The sequence below is a fragment of the Lacerta agilis genome, chromosome 2 (assembly GCF_009819535.1).
Source record: "Lacerta agilis isolate rLacAgi1 chromosome 2, rLacAgi1.pri, whole genome shotgun sequence".
In the NCBI taxonomy this organism is placed as follows: domain Eukaryota; kingdom Metazoa; phylum Chordata; class Lepidosauria; order Squamata; family Lacertidae; genus Lacerta; species Lacerta agilis.
In genome coordinates, this window is record NC_046313.1 from 40,564,815 (window position 1) to 40,585,536 (window position 20,722).

At 44.6% G+C, this 20,722-nt stretch overlaps 1 protein-coding gene across 2 annotated transcripts; it reads left to right on the forward strand.

The window, feature by feature from the left end:
- The first annotated feature begins 1,126 nt into the window (after window positions 1-1,126).
- Window positions 1,127-20,158, forward strand: LOC117041216 (C-type lectin domain family 4 member M-like). 2 transcript variants are annotated; one of them, XM_033139729.1, is made up of 10 exons: window positions 1,127-1,370; window positions 2,666-2,776; window positions 4,213-4,275; window positions 5,237-5,305; window positions 6,563-6,688; window positions 7,157-7,261; window positions 9,434-9,565; window positions 11,105-11,256; window positions 12,716-12,825; window positions 20,001-20,158. In XM_033139729.1, the coding sequence occupies exons 1-10, from the start codon at window positions 1,286-1,288 to the stop codon at window positions 20,032-20,034; spliced, it is 987 nt and encodes a 328-aa protein (XP_032995620.1). In that variant the 5' UTR covers window positions 1,127-1,285; the 3' UTR covers window positions 20,035-20,158. The 2 variants fall into 2 exon arrangements, with proteins under 2 accessions (XP_032995620.1, XP_032995618.1); XM_033139727.1 differs by lacking the exon at window positions 20,001-20,158 and adding an exon at window positions 13,506-14,867.
- Window positions 20,159-20,722: the final 564 nt, after the last annotated feature.

The window sequence follows — 20,722 nt, forward strand, 5'->3', positions numbered from 1 at the left end:
TCCACAATCTTACTCAGTTTTTAAGTCTTTGAGAACTTTGAAACTTTCCATTAATCCTTCCAGCTTCGGGAAAGTTAACTGCTTCTAATTTTTCTCAATGGGGGAGACCGACTTCCATATTTAAATCTCACCCCCCATGTCCAATCTAATCTTCTTTTTGCACTTCAAAGCCAATGTAAATTACTCACAAAAAGATCCTTTGTTTTCACCAAATTCCTTGGAGGAATTGACCGCTGGATCGTCTCAGTCCTGCAGCTTCGCGTCGTCAGGGAAAGCATTGTATCCGATGCGCCAGGGCTCTCTCTCCCTCGCTCTCGGGGGCTCAAAACAGAGCCTTACCAGGGAGGGGGGAGCTCATTTTCGCCGCCTGCCGGATAACCATGCCCCCAAAACGCTCGATTTGGGGTTCTTTTGGGGATCCGCTGCGCTGGAGCGGCATTCCCCATCCCTGATGCGCCCAGGTCTGCTCTGCTGAACAGACCTGCAACTGATGGCGTCCCTGCGATCAATCGGAAGCCACGTTTTCAGGTGTACACAATTTACCCCCATATATTCAAGAAACATTTTCCAATCTTCTTTAAACATACGTATATTCTTCTTGTTCTCTTTTTCTATATGTTAGGTCCGCAAGCTGCGCATATTCCATCAGTTTTAGTTGCCATTCTTCTTTTGTTGGGACCTTGCTTGTTTTCCATTTTTGGGCCAACAAAACACAGGCAGTGGTAGTGGCATCCATAAATATATATTATTTGACATCTGGGAATTTCCATCTGAATTAGCCCCAACAAAAAATGACTCTTGTTTGTTTTTTGTTTTTGTTTTTTGAAAAGTGCTTTTCAACATTTTTTCCACTTCATTATAAATTTATTTCCCAATACTCTTTCACCCTTTTACAGTTCCACTACGCATGAAAAAAGTACCCACAACCTCGTTGCATCTCCAGCACTTATCTGATTCAGTCTTATACATCTTAGCAAGCCTACTCGGAGCACAGACTCTCACAGCCCAAACTCCTAACCTTACAAAATTGAATAGGGGAAGTGTGATTAAATGTTGAGTCAGTCACTTGTGCATTGAAACACCAACAGCTCCTCAGTATAAAAGACATCTGATGAAGTGTCTCTAGTACATGGAAGGTCATGCCACAACAAATCTATTACTCTTTTAAGGTGCCACAGAAATATTTTTTTTCCTCCCATGTGTTTGCTGTAATTAAGACTACAGCAGCTGTCCCAGGGGAATTGGTATATAAGATATTGACAAAGGTTCCTGCGCAGCTGAGGAGATGGAAGCATCATCTAACAAATGGGACCCCTCAGGGCAAGAGGAATTGTCAGTGGAGGAGCAGAACTATTTCCCTAGGAAGAGAGGTATGACAGATAAACTGGTGTGGAAGAAATGTTAAGAAGGTTAGCACTAAAATAATTATGAAATAACAAATAATTCTTAAAATAATTAATTTAATCAATCAATCAATCAATCAATCATATAAAGGATTTATCCACACTGATGTCATAGAGAAGGAAAAACATACACTGGTAACATTTTCCTGAGGGAAAAGCTAGATGTGCATTTAAATACATAACAGGCTTTTCCTTAACTAATTACAGGGATAGAGCAGCCAAATTCTCACTGTGAAACACCATGTGGGAACCTTTCAGAATGGAGATTCCACCACCCACACCCCAGTCAGCCAGCTAACAGTGTTAGGAGGGGAAATGCCCATTTATGTCAATGGAGATCTTTCTCCTAAGGGTTCTAGCTCCACCAGGGAGAGCAGGGAATGATCTCCATTCTGCTCTCACTGGGGAAGTGAAGTGATTTGCCTGTCTTTCCCATGCGCTGCCTTCACAGTGAGACTTGGGCCCCTCTGACAATGCAATTAGTTAAGGAAAAACAAGGTACATAGCTGCCTGCTATGTATTTAGTTTTGTCCTCATTCACTCTGCATTTGGATTAGGTGGCATAACAAAAGCAGCTTGGCTTGGGATACCTGTCCAGATCCACTGGTCAAGCACTCTATTTAGCCCTCAAGCAACAAATTGCAATTTTGCTTCAAAGCCCAGGGTCCCTTCAGGGTTACGCTTGTCAGAATTTGGACATATCTGTTATTGCAGCTTGCCAGATACCTTTTGGGCATCCACATAATTTTACATTTGCTTTCTTTTCTCATTCTTCAAATGTAACATTTTCCATTCAGGATAGGGGTGAGGGTGATTCTTACAGATTTGAGATTCATGTTTTGGATTGTCACATCCTCCAGTTTTTGACAACAGTGTGCTAACTTTAAGGGGAGGAAGGACACTCTCTTCTTAGTTGGACAACTGTGGGTTTAGTTACATCAAATAAATAACTTTGACTACTAGAGGTATGCAGTTATATGAACTCTATAGCAGTCAGTCAAAGTTAACTTTGGTTCTTCTGCCAAAACCAAGCATTTTCAACTGAGTAAGGTTCCCTTACTGGGGCATCCACACTGCACTGACCTCTCTGCCACCTTGCCCCCACCTACCTGGTAAACTGCAGTGATGACATTGCCAACTTTGAAAGATGCTGATATCTATTAAACTACAATCCAAAAACTGTCCTTTCTGCCTGCCTGCTTCCCTCATCTTCCACTTCTTCTCCATTGCTGATTCTTATTTGTTTCCCTTATCTTTCACAGGTTTCCATATCCCCCAGTTCATCCGAAGGAATCCTGTTATCATCTGCTGTGCCATATTGGGCACTGGCCTTGTGTGTTCCATAGCCCTTCTCTCTCACAGCCTCAGAAATGGTAAGTCTTTCTGAAAAAATAAATGCCATTCCTATGAGAGGATACTAGCCTCCTGCTACCTTGTTTTTCTAACAGAAGAAGTGTTAGTGTTTTAACGATGCTGAATGTGAAGGTGGATTTTGATGATGGGTTATGACACCTTAAAGACTAACACATTTATTATTGCATAGGTTTTATGGACTCCTGTCCCCTTCACCAGATGTGAGGTGCCACACAAATCTTTTTGCTGTTGTTGTAATTGTGGCTTTTGCTGTGCAGACTAAACACTTCTGGAAATGAATCGTGATTGTGACTATGGATCTATAGCGTGGAAGCTATTTCCATAGAATTAATTGAGAGTAAAATGTGTGATTGTATGTCCCTTTCCCTCAACACTACCTTCATAGAGATGAATCCATGAGGTCAGCTAAATTATTCTCCCACACATCACTGCTGTTTATCAAGCGGGAGAGGGGTGATGTGCAGAGAGCTCATTGTGGTGCAGTGCAGTGGTGGAATGCCACCATGTGCTCAGCTTCCCACACTTCACCCCTGTGCCTTCTCTCTCTCTTTCCAGTAAGCAGCAGAGATACGTGGTGTTTTGATGAAACTGGGACAGCAACTCAGCTCAACCCAAGCTGTCCTGCTGGCCACTACTGCCTGATGTCATTGTAATATCAGGTGACTGACAGGTGGGTGGGTGAGATAACAATCTGGCCCACTGGCCAGAGGCAATTCCCCATGCCTGTTCTAATGAGAGGGAGTGATTTTATCAGGGATCTCTAATCACATTGCTTTGAGGAACGAATGTTGTAGTAATATATCACCTTGTTTTCATCTACTCTGTGCTCTTTGCTAGTTCTGCTAGTGCTGCTTGCTTGGAAAATGCTGGACATTTATGACCTTTTGTTTCTGTGCCACATGTTTATACTTCCAGTCCTTTCAAGTCAGATTTGCGCTTAATTTTTGTGAGTTTTGGTGCTGGTTGAACAGAACACAAGCCTAAAGTCGTTCTCTTCATATAGCTCCCTGTTTTGATATTTTGCAGGCTTCTTTCCTAGAGGCATCTCTACAATGTATTCTGTTTTCATAATAAAGTTATTGCCCACAAATCCCCTTTCCCTCTCAAACCAACTTTAAAGATGCCTAGCACAAAATCCCCTTGACCTATTTGTCTGAAATTTGGCTGGTTTCTTACCTACGGGTACATCTCTTTTTCCCCACACAAAAGCACTGAAGCAGACCAGAACCAGATTTGTAGTCAGTGCCCATACCTACTGTGTAATTAAAGTAGTATAACAAAACAACACATCTATATTGCCCTGGAAGAAACGTTTTGAACACCATGGAGATTATTATATGATTACTTTATAGCTGGATTTGAGTTCTGTACAGAATGTGCGTGTGCTCACAGGCCAAAACATGTGACCAAACTGAAATATTATTCTTGTGTTTAGACTCAACTATATTCAAAGATAACAGCAGGAGGAACACTCAGTGGTCACAGATGTTCTCTAATAGTAAGTTATTCTGCTATTATACCTTTTACACCCTAGTAAAGATGAAAATCCTTGGAACGAGTTCTAGTCCCCTTTCTTTAGAACGTGTGAGGTGGCTTGCGTTGTATGATTTTATTGTTGATAACACACATCTTGGTAATACTGAAAAATCAGAGGTGAGTATGACACTGCAGGGAATTTTGTGGGAGGCTTCAAATATATGGGTCTTTTATTTGCATATGACTGTTTTTACAAAGGCAGATTTCAGCTGCAGAATAGCACGATCATGCTGATTTAAACTAGATTGGGGAAGTAACAGCTTCAGTTGTGTGATACGAAGATAATCAGATTAAAGAGGCTTTATTCTGAATCGTAAAACAGAATTTCCTGTACTATCACAAAAGGCTAAGGGCAAAGTGCACTGAATTTCTTCTGGACAAGCCTCATTAAAATAAATGTGGAATGTGCAACAGCACAACTACTGGTTTCATGTGGTGACTAAGAGACTGAGCTACGAATCAGGAAGTCTCCAGATTGAATGTTGCCTCTGTCATGAACTCACTAGGACTGCATACACACCACACATTTAAAACACATCCCCCCACACCAAATACACTTGAGAACTGTAATCCCTCCCCCGAGCTTCAATTATTTGGGGAAAATAAGGTGCTTTCAATATATGGTCCATACGCAGCCTAGGTGGCCTTAGGGAAGCCAGTCTCTCTCAGCCTCAGTCACCTTATCTGTAACATTGGGGATAAAAATATTGACTCCCCTTGCAGGATTGTTACATGGGATGACAACTAGATGCACTTGAAGCACTTTGAACAGACGAACATGTCATACACGTGTTAATTAATTGTAACCAGTACTACTATACATCTGTGCTGCCCTCATTCTTCTCAGTGGGGACAGACAGGAGAATTGGCCTGTGGAACGTGCCCTGTTTCATTCTAAATAACACCTCATTTGTTACCTGCAGTGTCAAAGGAAGTGTCTGGAATCAATACGAAGATTATGTTGCTCCAAGAAGAGTCCAAGGAATCTGCAGGTAAGAGGTAGTCCAGTGCCTCCAGGTGGTGCCTGGCTAAAAAAACAACAACCCAGGAGATATTCCAAAAAGAGACACTGGGGTGATGGTGAGAATTTGGAGCCCTCAGAGGAACTATTGTTAACTGTAGCTGCAGTACAGTACTTGCAATAATCACACCCCTCTTTGTAGAACTGAGGAACAGTTGGTGGACCAGGATGCTTCAGGAATTATGCTGTTGGCCTAAGAAGACCTCAGCATGACTGTTGCCACTGCTCACCTGGACACTCAACATTGCAGTCTTATACATGTCTATTCAGCTGTAGACCCTGTTGAGTTCAGTGGGTCTTATCCCCAAGTAAGCAAATATAGGATTGTGAGCCTTAGTGCAGCCACTTCGAAACCTCCAGCCCTGAGTTAATTGTGCTAAGAAGAATTATTTATTTACTTATTTCTCAAATTTGTTACTTGCTTTATCTTGCACAAGGCAACCCAAAGCAACTTCCAACAACCAACCAACCAACCAACCAACCAACCAGAGCAACTCCCCTCCCATTAAAACCAAGAGGAAAAAGAAACACATCAAAAACATCCCAACTACAGATAGTTAAAGACCAAAGGCCTGGTTATAGGGGAAAGTTTTTGCCTGGCACCTAAAGATATATAATGATGGTGCCAGGCAAGCCTCCCTGGGGAGAACATTCCACAAATGGTGAGAATAACATAAGCTTGTTCACTGCATCATGGTATGAGATTGGATATATTGTCATTCCTTTTCCTTGGATGATGCTGGAGTATTTGACCTCCAAATGACCTTTGGTATCCCAGTCATATGCTAAAGCCTGTTGCCTTGCCCTTGTATCTGTACAAGTAAGCACACAGAACAGAAGATAATTTGGAATGTAGAAGATTAATATGTAGTAATTGTATGAAGAAAGAGCATCTGTAGTAGTATAGGGCTCCATTTCATTTGCTTGAACTAATTTTAAAAAATGAGGTTAGTGTAGGGTATGGGGTATCCAGTTCTATATAACAGGGATAGCCCATGTGGTACCTTTGAGATATTGTTGGACTACAGCTCCCATCACCCTGGCAAATGGCTGTTGGCGTTGGTGATCCAACATGTAGGGCACCATGTACAAGCCTTAAATATGAGCAAAGGTGTCAGCATGCATGAAGGAAAGAGGGCAATATGTCAGGCCAACTGCTGGGAAGGCTATCCTGAGGTGTCACTATGAAATTCAGCTGCTAATTCTTTTAGCATTTTCTGTTCCTTAGTTGCTGTATTGGAAAGCAGGAATTCAGTGCCCTCTGTGCTAGAAGAACTGGCTGAGCTGAAAAAGAAGACTGGAATAATTGCCCAAGATGTAGCACAAGTGATGGGAGAGTTATACAACATTACAGGTGAGGAGCATCATGCAGTGATACTGTTAATGGTCCTGTGCTATTGTTAGGCACTCCCACTTCCCCAGATAGTGAGAAGTCTCAGGGCAACTCTATCTGGGATTGCTTTGCTTTTTCAGGACAGATCATTTTAAACTTTTACCATTTGGGGGGTAGAATTATTGGTTTATTTACAAATATACAAGCAGAGCATAGGTGGAGACTAGGGTGGAATCTACATACATATGAAAAATGCTGTGAAGATGCTTAAAAAAAAGGTTTTGGAAAAAATATATTGAATTTCCCATAGCTCACCTCACCATCTAGTGTCACATTTGTATATTGCAATTTACATTACACTTAAAACGTTTAATTTGCAGCTGTATAGCTGAGTCCAAAGTCACATAAGACTCCTAAGCAGGGCAGGAGACATCAAATCCTCAGAAAAAGAAACTGACACTAATTCGTTTGGCATTTTCTGTTCCTTAGTTGCTGTAATGGGAAACCAGAATTCATTGCCCTATGTGTTAGAAGAACTGGCTGAGCTGAAAAGGGAAAATGGCAGAATTGCCAAAGATGTAGCACAAGGAATGGGTAAGTTGCACACTTGCACATGTGAGAGGCATCATGCACTGATATTGTTCAAGTACATATGATATGATCAAAAGATCCATAGCCAGCAAATGTTGTAGGAGACTATAGGTATAGGGTTGTAAGGGTTCTGCTGTGGTTCCTCGTGAGTAAAGCGGCTCGACTCAGGTCCTGTATATTTACAGGTTTTATTGTGCAGATATGTACAGTACAGAGCTACAAAAGTCCATGACCAGCTTAGTCACTTTCAGATCCCAGAAGTGGTGCTTTTCTGGAGCGCCCCCAACATAAGAACTTGGGCACCCCTAGTCTCCTTCTTCCTTCCTTACGTTTCACACCCCTGCGTAATTGGGGCGCCGGAACTGTCGTTGCTCTCTCTTGGCTGGATCCGCTGAGGGGGCGTTGGGTCTCTGAAGCATCCCCCAGCCCTCTCTCCACTGGGCTGCTTTCCTTCCTGTTGCTCCCACTGGAAAACCCCCTGCTATCCCCGCAGTGCTCACAGCCCCTGCACTGCCCCACTGGGCGCTGACTGTTCCCTGACAAGGGTGCTTAGGTGAAAATGGGGAAAGGGCTCCTACACATTTAATAGTAGTGTAGAAGAGGTCCAGAGGGTGGCAACACGAGAACGGGCCTTTTTTCAGTGGCTCCCAGCTTGTGGTATGTTCTCTCCAGAAAGGTTCATCTGGCGCCTTCATTGCACACTTTTAGGTGCCTGGCAAAAGCATTCCTCTTTAATCAGGTCTTTGGTTGATTGTCATCCAACACCCTTTTAAAATGTGTGGGGTTTTTTTGGGGGGGGGTTATGTGGTTGTTTCTGGTTTTATTTTGATTATGTATTCTGTGTTTTTATATTGCGATTTTATCCTATGAACCGCCCTGAGACCTGCAGGGGTAGGCCGGTATATAAACTGAATAAATAAAAATAAAAATAAATAAAATTTCAGTAAGGAGTACCTTGTCATCTTCCTTCTTATACAACTATTAAAGATGCATGAGACCTGTCCTCTTTCTCTCTTGGCCATCTTACATGGGCATTATGTGATTTTGTAGACATCATCATCATCTTGCTCTGTATTTCCCCAGGAGGAGGAAGGAATATAATGTAGGTCCCAATAATAGTATTTATGGTTTTCTGTAAGCTCCTTAGAACACTGAATGATAGGAAACTGGGATAAAAATGCCAACAATATTACTTGGGAGTAAGCTGCCTTTAGCACAGTGAGACTAACACCTGAGTAAACATGCACCAGATAGTATAGTTTCTATATGAGTGATATGCTGAGGAAGCCATTCCATACCTACTTCCCTTGGCATAAGTCCTGCTGAACTCAGTAGACTTCCTTCTTATCAGACATAGGATTTCACCATAAAGTACTCTGTAAAAGGTAAAGGTAAAGGGACCCCTGACCATTAGGTCCAGTCGCGGACGACTCTGGGGTTGCAGCGCTCATCTCGCGTTAATGGCCGAGGGAGCTGGCATTCAGCTTCCGGGTCATGTGGCCAGCATGACTAAGCTGCTTCTGGTGAACCAGAGCAGCGCACGGAAATGCCGTTTACCTTCCCACCGGAGTGGTATCTATTTATCTACTTGTACTTTGACATGCTTTCGAACTGCTAGGTTGGCAGGAGAAAGTACTCTGTAGAAGTCATCAAATGTTAACACACCATTATCTGTTCTTTATTTCTTTATTTATCTGTGGTTTGGCTGTTCTTCAGTGGTTCCTTTAGTATTTTTCCCTTTGTGTTTTATTCCATTATTGTTGTTTTCGTTGCACTATAAGTCATTATTGGGAGAATCATGGAAGGATGAGATATAAATTCCAAAAACAAACAGGTAAAAGATGTATGAGGTAAATGTGTGCGAATTAGTTAATGGTGTATGTTTCTTATGCTTATGTTTCTAAATGTGTTGTAGTCCAATTATAACCATAATAGCAGGATTGCGAGACTCGTGTTCACATGCCTGAACAAATGGGAAAAAAATTAGTGCAAATATAGGCATAGGGGTGACCAATATTGAACTATAATGTATATACTGTACATGCCCTAAATATGAAAAATATCAATGAAGGGAGGGAGGCACCTGTCTGTTAGCTGCTTGGAAGGATATCCTGAGAGACCACTGTGAAATGCAACTGCTGATTCTGTTGCCTATTTGTTGTTGTCGTTCCTTAGCTGAGTTGAAAGAAAAAGGAAATTTGACTCCCTCTGTGGTGGACCTGGGCGAACTGACTGAATTGAAAAGGCTGACTGGCAGAATGGCCAAAGATGTAATACAGTTACTGGGAGAGTTTCGTAACTTCACAGGTGAGACCATTCAAATACCTATGATAGGATCAGAAAATACAGTAGCTTCTCAGTGGAGCAGCACAGGAAGGAGAGAGCAGTGGCCAGATAGCCTGGTAATCTGCTGCCACTGCTGCCACCATTTGTGGATGAAGAGCAGGCCCAGGTAAGGTGGCGGCGGCCACAGATTCCCTGACTGCCACTTCTTGCATCCTTGCCATGGTGCTCCCCTACTGGGCTGTTTACTGTTTTTTGGCTGTGGCAGCCTGAGGTGGAAAGGGGAAGGTCTAAGGCAGAGCTTTCCAAACTTTTCATGTTGGTGAGGCACTTTTTAGACATGCATCACTTTGTGACACAGTAATTTAGTTTTACTAGCAAACCGGAGGTTAAACTAACCCCTTTCCAGTCCTGGGAGGAGCGCGGGGAGAGTTCGCGTGACACACCTACATACTGCAGCCGACACACTAACATGTCGCGACACACCGTTTGGAAAGCTCTGGTCTAAGGCAATAGTTGGAGGGAATTGGTTTTTTTGGTGACGTCTAGGGCGTGAGGTGAGTTGGTAAGGAGGGGTGGGGTGTTGGTGAGGGGGTAGACACAGTTGGTGAGCAAAGGGGTCAGTGTGGGGAGGTGGGTTTAGTGAGGGCTTTTCATGTGCAAAGTCTAGGGGTGGGGAGTTTGAGGAGGGGGTAGGTGGGACTGGTAAGTGAAGCAACTGAGGGGCACAGACTCTACTACTATAAAAAGTCTCAAAATGCTGCAGCAGAGATCCTTTCCTTGGTGATTTGATTGGATTGTGTTCCTCCTCTCTCGCAGTCACTTCATTGGCTGTCTGTTAACTCTAGAATACTTGATACGCTTCTCGTTTTTTACTTTTAAAGCTGTTTGTGGTCAATCTCCTTCCTATCTCTTGGCCTCAGTGCTCCTCTATGGACCTAGTTGCACTGGAGGAGGAAGGGGGTGCGGTGGGTGCAGTCTGCCCTGGGTGTTATCCCTGAGGGGGGTGACATCGCTGCCCCACCCCCTGGGTGCACAGCATGTGTGCTGCTCCGGGTGCCGGTGCAGCTAGCTCCGCCTCTGCCTAGTTGCTCACTTCATTTTTCTGATTCCATACTTCTTACTCGTCCAAGGTTTCTTGCTCTTTGTTGAGTCTTTGTCCTTTTTCTCTTGCTGCTTGGAATAATCTTTTGGAACATTTGCAGGATGCCCTCTCAGTTTGTATGTTTAAATCTCTTTAAAAATCTTTTTTTTCCTGAGGCCTTTGGATTTGGCTAGTTAGTTTTATTATACCCAATGTGATGGCTTGTGAATTATGCATTTTAATCCATTGATTTTTTTTAAATATTGTACTGTATTGTTTATTTGTTGTTTTGGAACATGCACCCTTTGGGGGTAGAATTCTTTATTTTAATTCTGTACAGAGCCATGTACGTTGATGGCACCAATCAATAACAACAGCAAGATGAAGGTGAAGAAAGGAAAACCAACTCACTTCCAAATATTCTCTACAGTGTGCGCTATCCAGCAGTGTTTCTTACTTGAATACCTTTACTCTTCCAGAGGAGTTGTGCTCTGGCTGCCCACAGAATTGGGTGCTATTTGAAAAACACTGCTACTTCTTTTCGACATCAAAAAAACCCTGGTTGGCTGCCAAGCAATCTTGTGAGAAAGAAGGAGCTCACTTGGTTATTATTAACATCCAGGCAGAACAGGTAAGTGTTCTGCTTTCCTTGTCTTCTTTTACTGAGACAAGTGGGAACAATGGTTCATGTATTCACTAGCTCAGTCAGGGGCAGCCCGAGATATTTTGTCGCTGTAGGCAAAATGCATCCCTCACCCCCTTGCAGATCCAGGCCGCTTCCCTGCTCACACTGCCATGCTGGTGCTGCTGCCAGCCTTGCCAGCGCTATTGCACCCTTGCCCGCAGCTCCCCCTGCGCTGCCGTCATGATGTATGTAGCAGTGAAGGCGAGGGCACTGTGGTGGCAGTGGTGATGGTCTGGGCAAAGCTGTGGCAGTGCTAGCAGCGGTGCAGTGGGGCACACTAGTGGAGGCAGGGCAGGGTCAGAGGTCAGATCTGTCACAGGGTCGGAGGAAGGTGGGGGCGGTGAGGACGGTGGGGGTGGACCGCCCCGAGTGTCTTCACTGAGGGGGGTGACATTTGGCGCGTTGCCTGCCCCTGAGTCCCCTCCCAAGCCTACCCTGAGCCGGGGGAGTGGGGGGCTGCACTGCTTTGCCAGTGGCATCCCCCCTTCCCCCTTCATTTAGCCAGCTGGGAGAGGCTTGGAGGTCGCGGGTGGGCGGCGCACCAAATGTCCGCCATCAGCGGCTCGCTCCACCCCATGGGTGGCTCACTCCGCCCCTGACTGCAGGGCGCACGCGCCGCTCCATGCACCCAAGCAGCTATCCCGCGCCTGGGAGGGGACCCTCCGCCCCCCCGCCCCCCTTGGGAGTGCGACCGCCCTGGGCAGCGTGGGCATATGCTCTGCCGCTGCTGCCTGAGGCAAATTCCTTCACTCTGCTTCATGCAAGTGTCAGCCTTAAGCCCAGTCATTCTACGTGGACCTGCAGTTTAACATACCGGTAAGTGCTTTGGTCTTTGTACTGCAAATTGTCTCTTCCTTCTCATAAATTCGGTTTTGTTCAGCTGTGGCCTTCCATAGTTTGTTAGGACTCCAGCTACCATCATCCACTGAGCTAGCGGGAGTTGGAGTTCAACCACATCTGAAGGACTGTAGGTTCCCCACTTGTGCTCTAATATGTCACTGTCCTGCATGATGGGAATTACTATTCCAGCCTTATTCTCTGCAAGCTTCCCCCCTTGGTTCCTTATGTAGCCCACCCATAAATCAAAGTAGCACACACCTGAAGACAAGGAAAACAACATGGGCAGGATTCAGCTAATGCATTCTGCCAGCGGGAGCCTTGTGCAAGGACTTCCGCATGCTCAACAGGACTGTCTCCTCTCTCCTCCCCATGTGCCTCCCAAAATTGGCTCAGGAGGGTCAGGGGAACCCTTGGGACAGCACACAGTGGCAGAGATCATTCCATCGGGCAAGTCAAAATGCTTACCCTAAATATAGAACTACTTTGAATTCCTCTCCATATGTTTTTCATATTTGTGACTGAGACATAAACAACTAGGCATAATCTTCTCTATTTCCCCATGTAGAGTTTTCTGGTAAAACAACTTGCTAGTGAGCATGTGCTTTGGATTGGCCTGAGTGATACCGTCAAGGAAGGGGAGTGGCGCTGGGTGGATGGCACTCCCTTGTCTATCTCGTAAGTAATTCCCCATTAAGTTCTTTTTAACAGAAATGGCAGTCAGGGCCCATTTAGATGGGAGAGTTTGCACTGAAGAACTGCAGAGATTTTCCGAATATCTTTGGAGAATGAAGGTTCCTTGATCTCGGGGCTGAAGCATTTCCTCATGCATCTAGTAAGGTGTCACAGTTACAAAAGTCCATGCCATAACAAAGCCATCATGGCTTCTCAAGATAATGTGGGCTGGAGGGGCCAGATCAAATGAACGAGAGGACCAAGTTTACCACCTCTCTGTTGCCCATGGCTGCTCACTGAGAGTGATGATTTCCATCTGTATTCAGTGCCAACCCATCAATTCTATCTCAGTTAAAAACAGAAAGAAGTTAGAACATGTAATATTATGAATACATCAACAGAAGCCCAGTGAATGCATTTCCATATATGAAAGTAATGAACATGATAATACCAACCAGACAATAAATACTGTGCATACAAAGAATTTTGGGGAAGGGAGAAATAAGGAAGATCCCTGTTGCTGGCTGTGATGTGACTTGATGACATTCCGTTGCTCTCACACGGGATTCCATGGGGAAATATGGCTGCCCCTAGTGTTTATGGCATATAGGATATTTACTAATCTGTTTTTTTAAATCCCATTCTCTTGCTCTTTAACTTCACCTATTCACTGCCACCACTAGCTTCTGGGGGCCTGGAGAACCCAATAATGCGGGGCAGGGTGAGGACTGCGCTACACTCCGTTTCAATGGGAAATGGAACGATGCTGCATGCCATGGAAATGAATACTGGATCTGTGAACAGAAATGCTAGTCAAGCTCTTCTCTACACTGCAACGCTACTCAAGCCTGGGAAAACTTTCACCTTTAAAATATCCCGGGTCCCTTTGCAGTGCACTAAGAATTTTTGGCAGTCATCTCATCACAGGCATGCACACGTCGCTTCCGAAAGAGGCTTATTTTAGCTGAGAACCATTGAGCAGACCTATTCATCTGTTTCCACCCTTTGATTTTAGGGACCCTCCTCTTGAATGCATGACTGCAACTTTTGCTTCTTGCTCAGGGTTAACAAACATCCCGTTTCTCTTTGAATCATGTTGAACCAACCTTATGCAAATTGACCCATTGTGTCTTCTGAAGCGTGGAAGCCCAAAGGCTCCTGTTTCCACTTTGCTTTAGTTGCATCTGTTGCTAAAGTTGCTGCTGTGTGTTGACAGAATGGGTGTGTTGTGTACTTGCCCAGATCTGCATGCCTATTTGGGGGCAGGTGCTGCTTAATGTGAATCTTCCAGTGTATGTGGCGGAATGCATCTGAGTGAATCTGCATCTGTGTGTGAGCATCAGCTTCTAATTCGATACTGTGCAAAAGCACATGCGCTGATAAGAGATGATTACCAGCTTAATAATGCATACATGTGAGACACATGGGGCCTCCTTTTCATCCTTTGCCACAAATAATAAGGGAGAAAACAATACTTCCGGCTGCAAAACCACAGAACGACCTTAATAGCACCAGAAAGTGCTTCTGCAGCACAAGTCTTCTACCCCACCTCAGGGTATGCGGCAGTCAATACACCTTAGTAGCAACCTCATTCACCAAAGGACTATTATTGACCATGGCATACCCACAACATTTGCAAATTAAATACTGTGGCCCTAGCATGGGCATAGCCCGCACCTGTTACCAACAGCTAAACTCAAGAAGAGTAGTAAAAGTGTTTTTCTGTGCTGAATCATTGTTTGCTATGTTAGCAAAATAGGTGTGTGTGTGTTGGTGAAAAGCAACTAACTGAGAGTTAGGAAATCACTCCAAGAATGAACCATCACAGGTTTATTGGTGGAAAATTAACATTGCATCAAATTGTGACGGTTTAGTTAACAGTACTGTCTGGTGGAAGTTATGGCATTGGTGTATGAACCCATGGCTTCCCCAAAAATCAATATTTTAAATTCCTAAGCATAAGTGCTTTTCTGTTACAATTGCCTTGCGGTACTTTCTATTACTGCCTGCCAGCTATGATTCTAATAAAAACATCTACCAATCCATATGAGCCTTATTCATGCAAGCAGTATAGAAATTAAACGATCAATCACTTTGTAATCAATCAAATATAAGGTCTGAACCACTGAAATTTATCCAAGGTAGCATGGTTCAGACCAATGCCTTGAAGCATCAAGTGCAAGGTGAAATCAAAAGCATCTGCAAGGCCATGGTTGTAACAAAGGAATTCAATGCAGCATTATGGCAATTGTTCCGCCAGTGTAAGCTTCTCAGCTTGCCAGATGGAACAGTCCCCTCTCTCCTCCCCTGTGGGCTGTTCTGAGTTTCCTGCTCCACAGCCTATTTGGGAGGATGTAGAGGGAGGAGACATCCTTGCATCGGCTTCCACTAGCAGGACTAGGAAGTTGATCCCACCCAAGATAATGAGGCACAGGGAATTTTTGAGCTCTCTGGTGGCAAAGAAGAGCATGGATTGCATCTAACGAAGTCCTTGTTACTCCTCCCTCTCCTACCCCTGTACACCCTGCTCTCTCCCTCTACAAGCCTCCAGAGCAGATTTGGGGTGGGGAGGGGAAGGGAAGGGAAGGGAAGGGAAGGGGAAGTTCCTATTGTATAATTAGGAGGCATTCTGCTCATACAATGTCTGTTGGATTAAATCCCATGTTCCAATCCCACACAGTTACAGAGGGAGATGTTGAAAACCAATAGGTAGAGTGTGCTAAAGCATGGCATCTCATATATTTGACCACAAGCAACTTCTGATGCCATGGTAGAGCTCTTTTCCCTTGCCCAGTACAAAACAGAGAGTAGAGATAGATTTGCCTGACTTACATGGAAGAAGAGTAGAGACTACTTTTTGGGAAGCACTCAAGATCAGATCAGATAAATCTTTTTTTTTCCAAAACCAGAATCTGTATAAGGTACAAACCAAACAGCATATGAAGAAGGCAATAATCAAATCAAACTTCCGCTGTTGAGCGGAAGATGGAGGGAAACCATAATGGGGTAGCATTTCTTGCCTATGCTCTGGAACAGCTGCACGCTTCCAGTTAGAAACCAATGTGAGTTTTCTGGCAGGGTTTTGGGACTGGGGCTTCATTTTAATATCCTATCTTTCCTCAAAGGCACTCAAGCATGGGCGTAGCCAGGATTTTTGTTAGGGGGGCAGGACCGAAGTGATTGGTCAGTTACTTAAGTATTTCTATTGTTTTACTTGATCTGGGGGTGGCAGCTGCCCCCCCCCTTGGCTGCACCCATGCATTCAAGGTTCTCTCCTCCACCACCCCCTATTTTATCCTCACAGCAACCTCCATCTAGGCAAACAAGAGGTGTTATCACTGTTCAAGGCACATTCCAGCCAGCTAAAATAATCAAGGGTGACGGTGGGGGAGCATGGCCTGACTAGAGTCCCACAGGCTGGATAGGGAGATTTTTACATTCAGCACCTGGGCCTGAGGTTCCTCAACCCTAAATTAGGCTGCTTACACACTATTACCTTTGAAGAACATTCAAAGTACCTTTCCGTCCCCCTCAAAGAATTCTGGGCACTGTAGTTGACCCCCCCCCCCAGAGTTACAGTTCCCAGCAACCCTTAAGGAACTGGAGTGCCCATAATTATTTGAGTTGGGCAATCTTCTTTGAATGTGTTTTAAAGGCATAGTGTGTACACTGCTGTGGAGAAACAACATCCAGCGTCATCACTAGAGATCTACAGTAGGCCGATCAAGATTCAGTTCCAGTGACCTTGGTGGCAACCGTGTGACTACAGTCGTTCCCTTCATGTTTGTTGTACCTGCTGCTGGCCTTTCACGTACAAAGCCATGGTCTTTTGAGCAATTCAGCGACTATTTGCATAGTGGTACTCAGCGCACCTCCTCTAAAAGGGAGAAGTGAAACTAGAAGGTAGAAGCCAAAGAACCTACGGTAGTAGTGGGACGCTTAGTGAGTGGAATTTGACGGGTTGACCACATTCTTCCTCCTCAAAACCCTTAAAGCCACAAGGCATGGCCGAGGAGAGGCAATATGGAAACTGGTTTCCAACTTCCAAACTGTCAGATTCCAAAGGAACCATGGCAAAGACAGGTAAGGTCATAACGGTCTGAAGTGGGGTTGGGGAAGGAGGGGCGAGAGCACAGATGAGGAAGCCTCTGTGTGGTGGGTTTGTTCCTGCATGTGCGGCATCTGGTCTACTCACCCTAAAAGGAATAAATTCCTGAAGAATAGCCCTTTTAGTCCGTCAAGGCAAATGTGGCAAGTGCCTGTGGGACTTTAAAGACGAACACACAAGACTTTCGTGAGACAGACCATTTCATTGGATAGATTTTTCAGCCCTCATTCTCCTCCCTATAGAGGAGTCTTGGAGAGGCTCAGGAGGAGAGAGGAGAGGAGCCTGGAGTGTTGGGATTTGAGGACCTAGGGGGTGGGGCCCTGGGGTATTGGGTGTTTGTCATCTCACAAAGTATCAGAATCAGAGGTAAAGGCTAGTGGGCTAGGAACCAAGGAGGTGGATCCAGGAGAGGAGCCGAGTGGGTCAGCAGATATACCCCTAGCTAGCACCCTCTGCCCAATCCACCCCCAGCACCTCCAGCTGTCCACAACTTGCCTCCCAGGAAGGAGCCGCTGGACAACAAATCAGATTCCATGCTGGCGCTGACTCCCCCTCCACCTCCTGCTCAGGCCCAACCCACACAATGGACTACCTGTTTGCTTAACCTAATCGCAAGACTCTTTTCCATGCTAAAACTGTGGCCACCCTGCTTCTCAAATAGCAAGGGGCATGTTGCTCAGTGGATCAACCTATTAGCTTGTCCATCCGTCGAACCTTTTAGCCTTTGCCTAGGCTATGTAACACACTGGCTAATTCATTAAAGAGTTTGGCAGAAACTGAAATCCAAGGTCTACCCCCATAAAAGGCCAGGGCAGGTCTGTCAGTTGGGGAAGGAGCCTGCTGCTATGCTGCTGTCTCCACCCTAATGTCCATTCAATTTGCTATTCTGCAATGTCTGAAAAGAGCTCCTGAGCACCATATTGGGAATTGTGCAAGAATTTTGCAGATCTAAAGTTGGCTGGTAATTCTGATGGGTTTGTGCCTTCACCTCTAGCCCTTCACCCCGAGGGCCTATTTAGGCTGGTAGGCCTCCCTATTGGGGTGTTTTTGCTTACCCACCCCCACCTTCCTTACACCTGAGGTCAGGTATGAGCCAAAGTGGGCTGCAGTCAACTGGTTCTTGACACTTACAAAGGTGTTTTTCAGCAAGCTCTGTTGAAGGCATGCTGTCAGTCAGAAGCTTTGCAAGGCACAGTCTTTGCCTGACAGCATACATTCAGTCAAAGTCCATTTGCAAGCATGATTTGGATTCAACCCTCACCTGCAAAGGGAGAGGTGAAATGTCTGCAGATGGAGAAGAAAAATGAAAACTGATTGGTGCTGACAGAGGGTACTAAGCCGTGCTATCATCAGCACAAGTATTTCTGCTTGTGCAATGGGACTTTCCCCCCTCCACCCTCCCCACGATGCTCCTGAGGGTTGGGGGAACTCCTCGAATAGAATTGAAGGAGTGAGGACAGAGCAGATAATGTTTTGCGCTGGTGGAATTGTTAACTTAGCGCTACATTGGATTCTAGCCAGAGCACCTTCACAGGGGCTCACAGCCAATCGGCCAGGAGAGCTAACCCATTTGATTGACAGGTGGGGCTACAGCATAAGCCTATTCATATAAGAGATAATCCCTATAAAGGCCAGTGGGGTGTGCTCCCAAGTAAATGTGTCTAGAACTGCAGCCTTAAGCAATCTTTTTGGTTGGTCAGCCAAATGCTCCGCAGACGTGTCCCAGTGAAAGAGTTGTTTGTGCTTTGAATAGCATGCTCTGAGTTTATTGGACTCTGGAGCCTTCCTTGAGTCTGCCTTCTGATTAGCGCAGCCTGGACTTGTTGCCTCCTCCTATTTCTCTTTAACTTTTGTGGCTTGAATCAAGCATTCCCATAAACGGAACTCTGCTCACAGGGTGTGCCTGCTGGAGGAAGAGAGGGGAAGCGAGTTTTCCTCCTTGCCTCTGTAGCCCTTTGGAAAGTTGTGCTGGACAACTGAGGACATAGAGAGATGGCACTGACGGGGTGTGTGTTCAGGGGACACAAAAGGAACACCTTGGATCCAACCCTGTATGTGTTTGGATTATGGCACCACTATTCTCCAGAATTGCTTCAATCACAAGAAACTGTCTTTGTGAAGGTGTCTTAAACTTACAATCGGCATGTGCCCTACTTCATAGAGGACAGTCCTGTATTTGGAGGGCTGTCTGGTCCAAGTCCAGTTTAAAGATAAATACATTGAAGCAGGTGGAACAAGGAGGGCCCTTGCAGTTGCTCACTGGACAGCAGACTGAGCAGCAGGCACACAGGCCACTTGGTCCCCTAGTCTTTCTCACAATGCCTAGATTATTGCATTTTTATTTACATTATAGCGATTCTTTCTAAATGTGCACCTACATGTATGAATTGGCACATGTACATTTTATGCAAATTGGTGCCCTCTTTCATTCTCTTTTTTGGGTGGGATGCACCTCCTCTTTTGGGGTGATGCGTAAGTGGCTACCTTGCCTGAACTTTGCACTGCTCAGCAAAGGTGGGCGGGACAAAACAATATGGTGCAATAGAAATAAAAGCACACATAAAGCAACAAAAATTAAGAACTGAACTGAGCAGCTTCCACAGCTGGAAGAATAGAAGACTTAGAAAGAAGCAATGAAATGCAAGTCACATCAAAGCTTTATAAGACAAGATATGCATAGAAAATGCAGAAGGAAAGACTATTTATATCATTACAAAACTAAGAAGCTTACCCAGGAACACGTAATGATGGAATAATTAGGGTTTCTTAGAAGAAGAAGAAGAAGAAGAAGAAGAAGAAGAAGAAGAAGAAGAAGAAGAAGAAGAAGAAGAAGAAGAAATACTTTTCCATGTTGTAAAATTAACATGGAAAACTCACAGCTAATCCTATAGTTGGTTAATTAATATTAAAACAGATTTCTATACCTTGCTCTGCTACTTCCCAACACTGGCATGATTGAGTTTCCATCTGCTCTCCTCTGGTTTTCCAGACTCTGGTCCCTGCACTACTGTTTTTGAGTGGCAACTAAGAACATCTCAGGATTTTACTAGCTTTTTCTCTATTCTTACAGGAGACCTAAGAGGAAAGTACTGCAGCCTCCATAAATCAGTGCTTGCCACAACTCCATGACCCATACAATAGCAACACAAACCATCATGTCCAATTATCACACTTAAAGGAAGTTTGTTTTTGTTTTAAATCAAGATAGCGAAGGATAAGGAGAATGCCCAGCAAAGTTGCAGAACTAAATAAAATGCCAGTGTAACTTCTAGTCTGCACTCACACGTGTGGCAGTTACTTACATTCTGTCCTCACCCAAGGAAAGTCCCTTTTTCAGAATAAGGCATCCACTGAAGCATCTGTATTCCAGGTGAGTCCTTGCTTTTTCCTCTGAAATTAATGATGCTTTCCATTGGGCCAGGGCAAGCTAAAGGACTCTGCCTATAGGCATTTGAAGCAAGGCATCTGCACTCCTAAGCTAGACTCCGGTGGACTTGTTCTCAGATACAAAATTTTAGGATGTTATAGTTTTAACTCTGATTTTGTAGTTTTCAACTCATTTTTAGTATTATTTTAACAAGATATCTTGTACACCACTTAGAGACAACTGTGTTTAAGCAGTCTACGAATTGTTAAAATAAACGAAGTACATCTTCAAATGTGCACATTCCCTGCCCACCTAGCAGTTCGAAAGCACGTCAAAGTGCAAGTAGATAAATAGGTACTGCTCTGGCGGGAAGGTAAATGGCGTTTCCTTGCGCTGCTCTGGTTTGCCAGAAGCAGCTTAGTCAT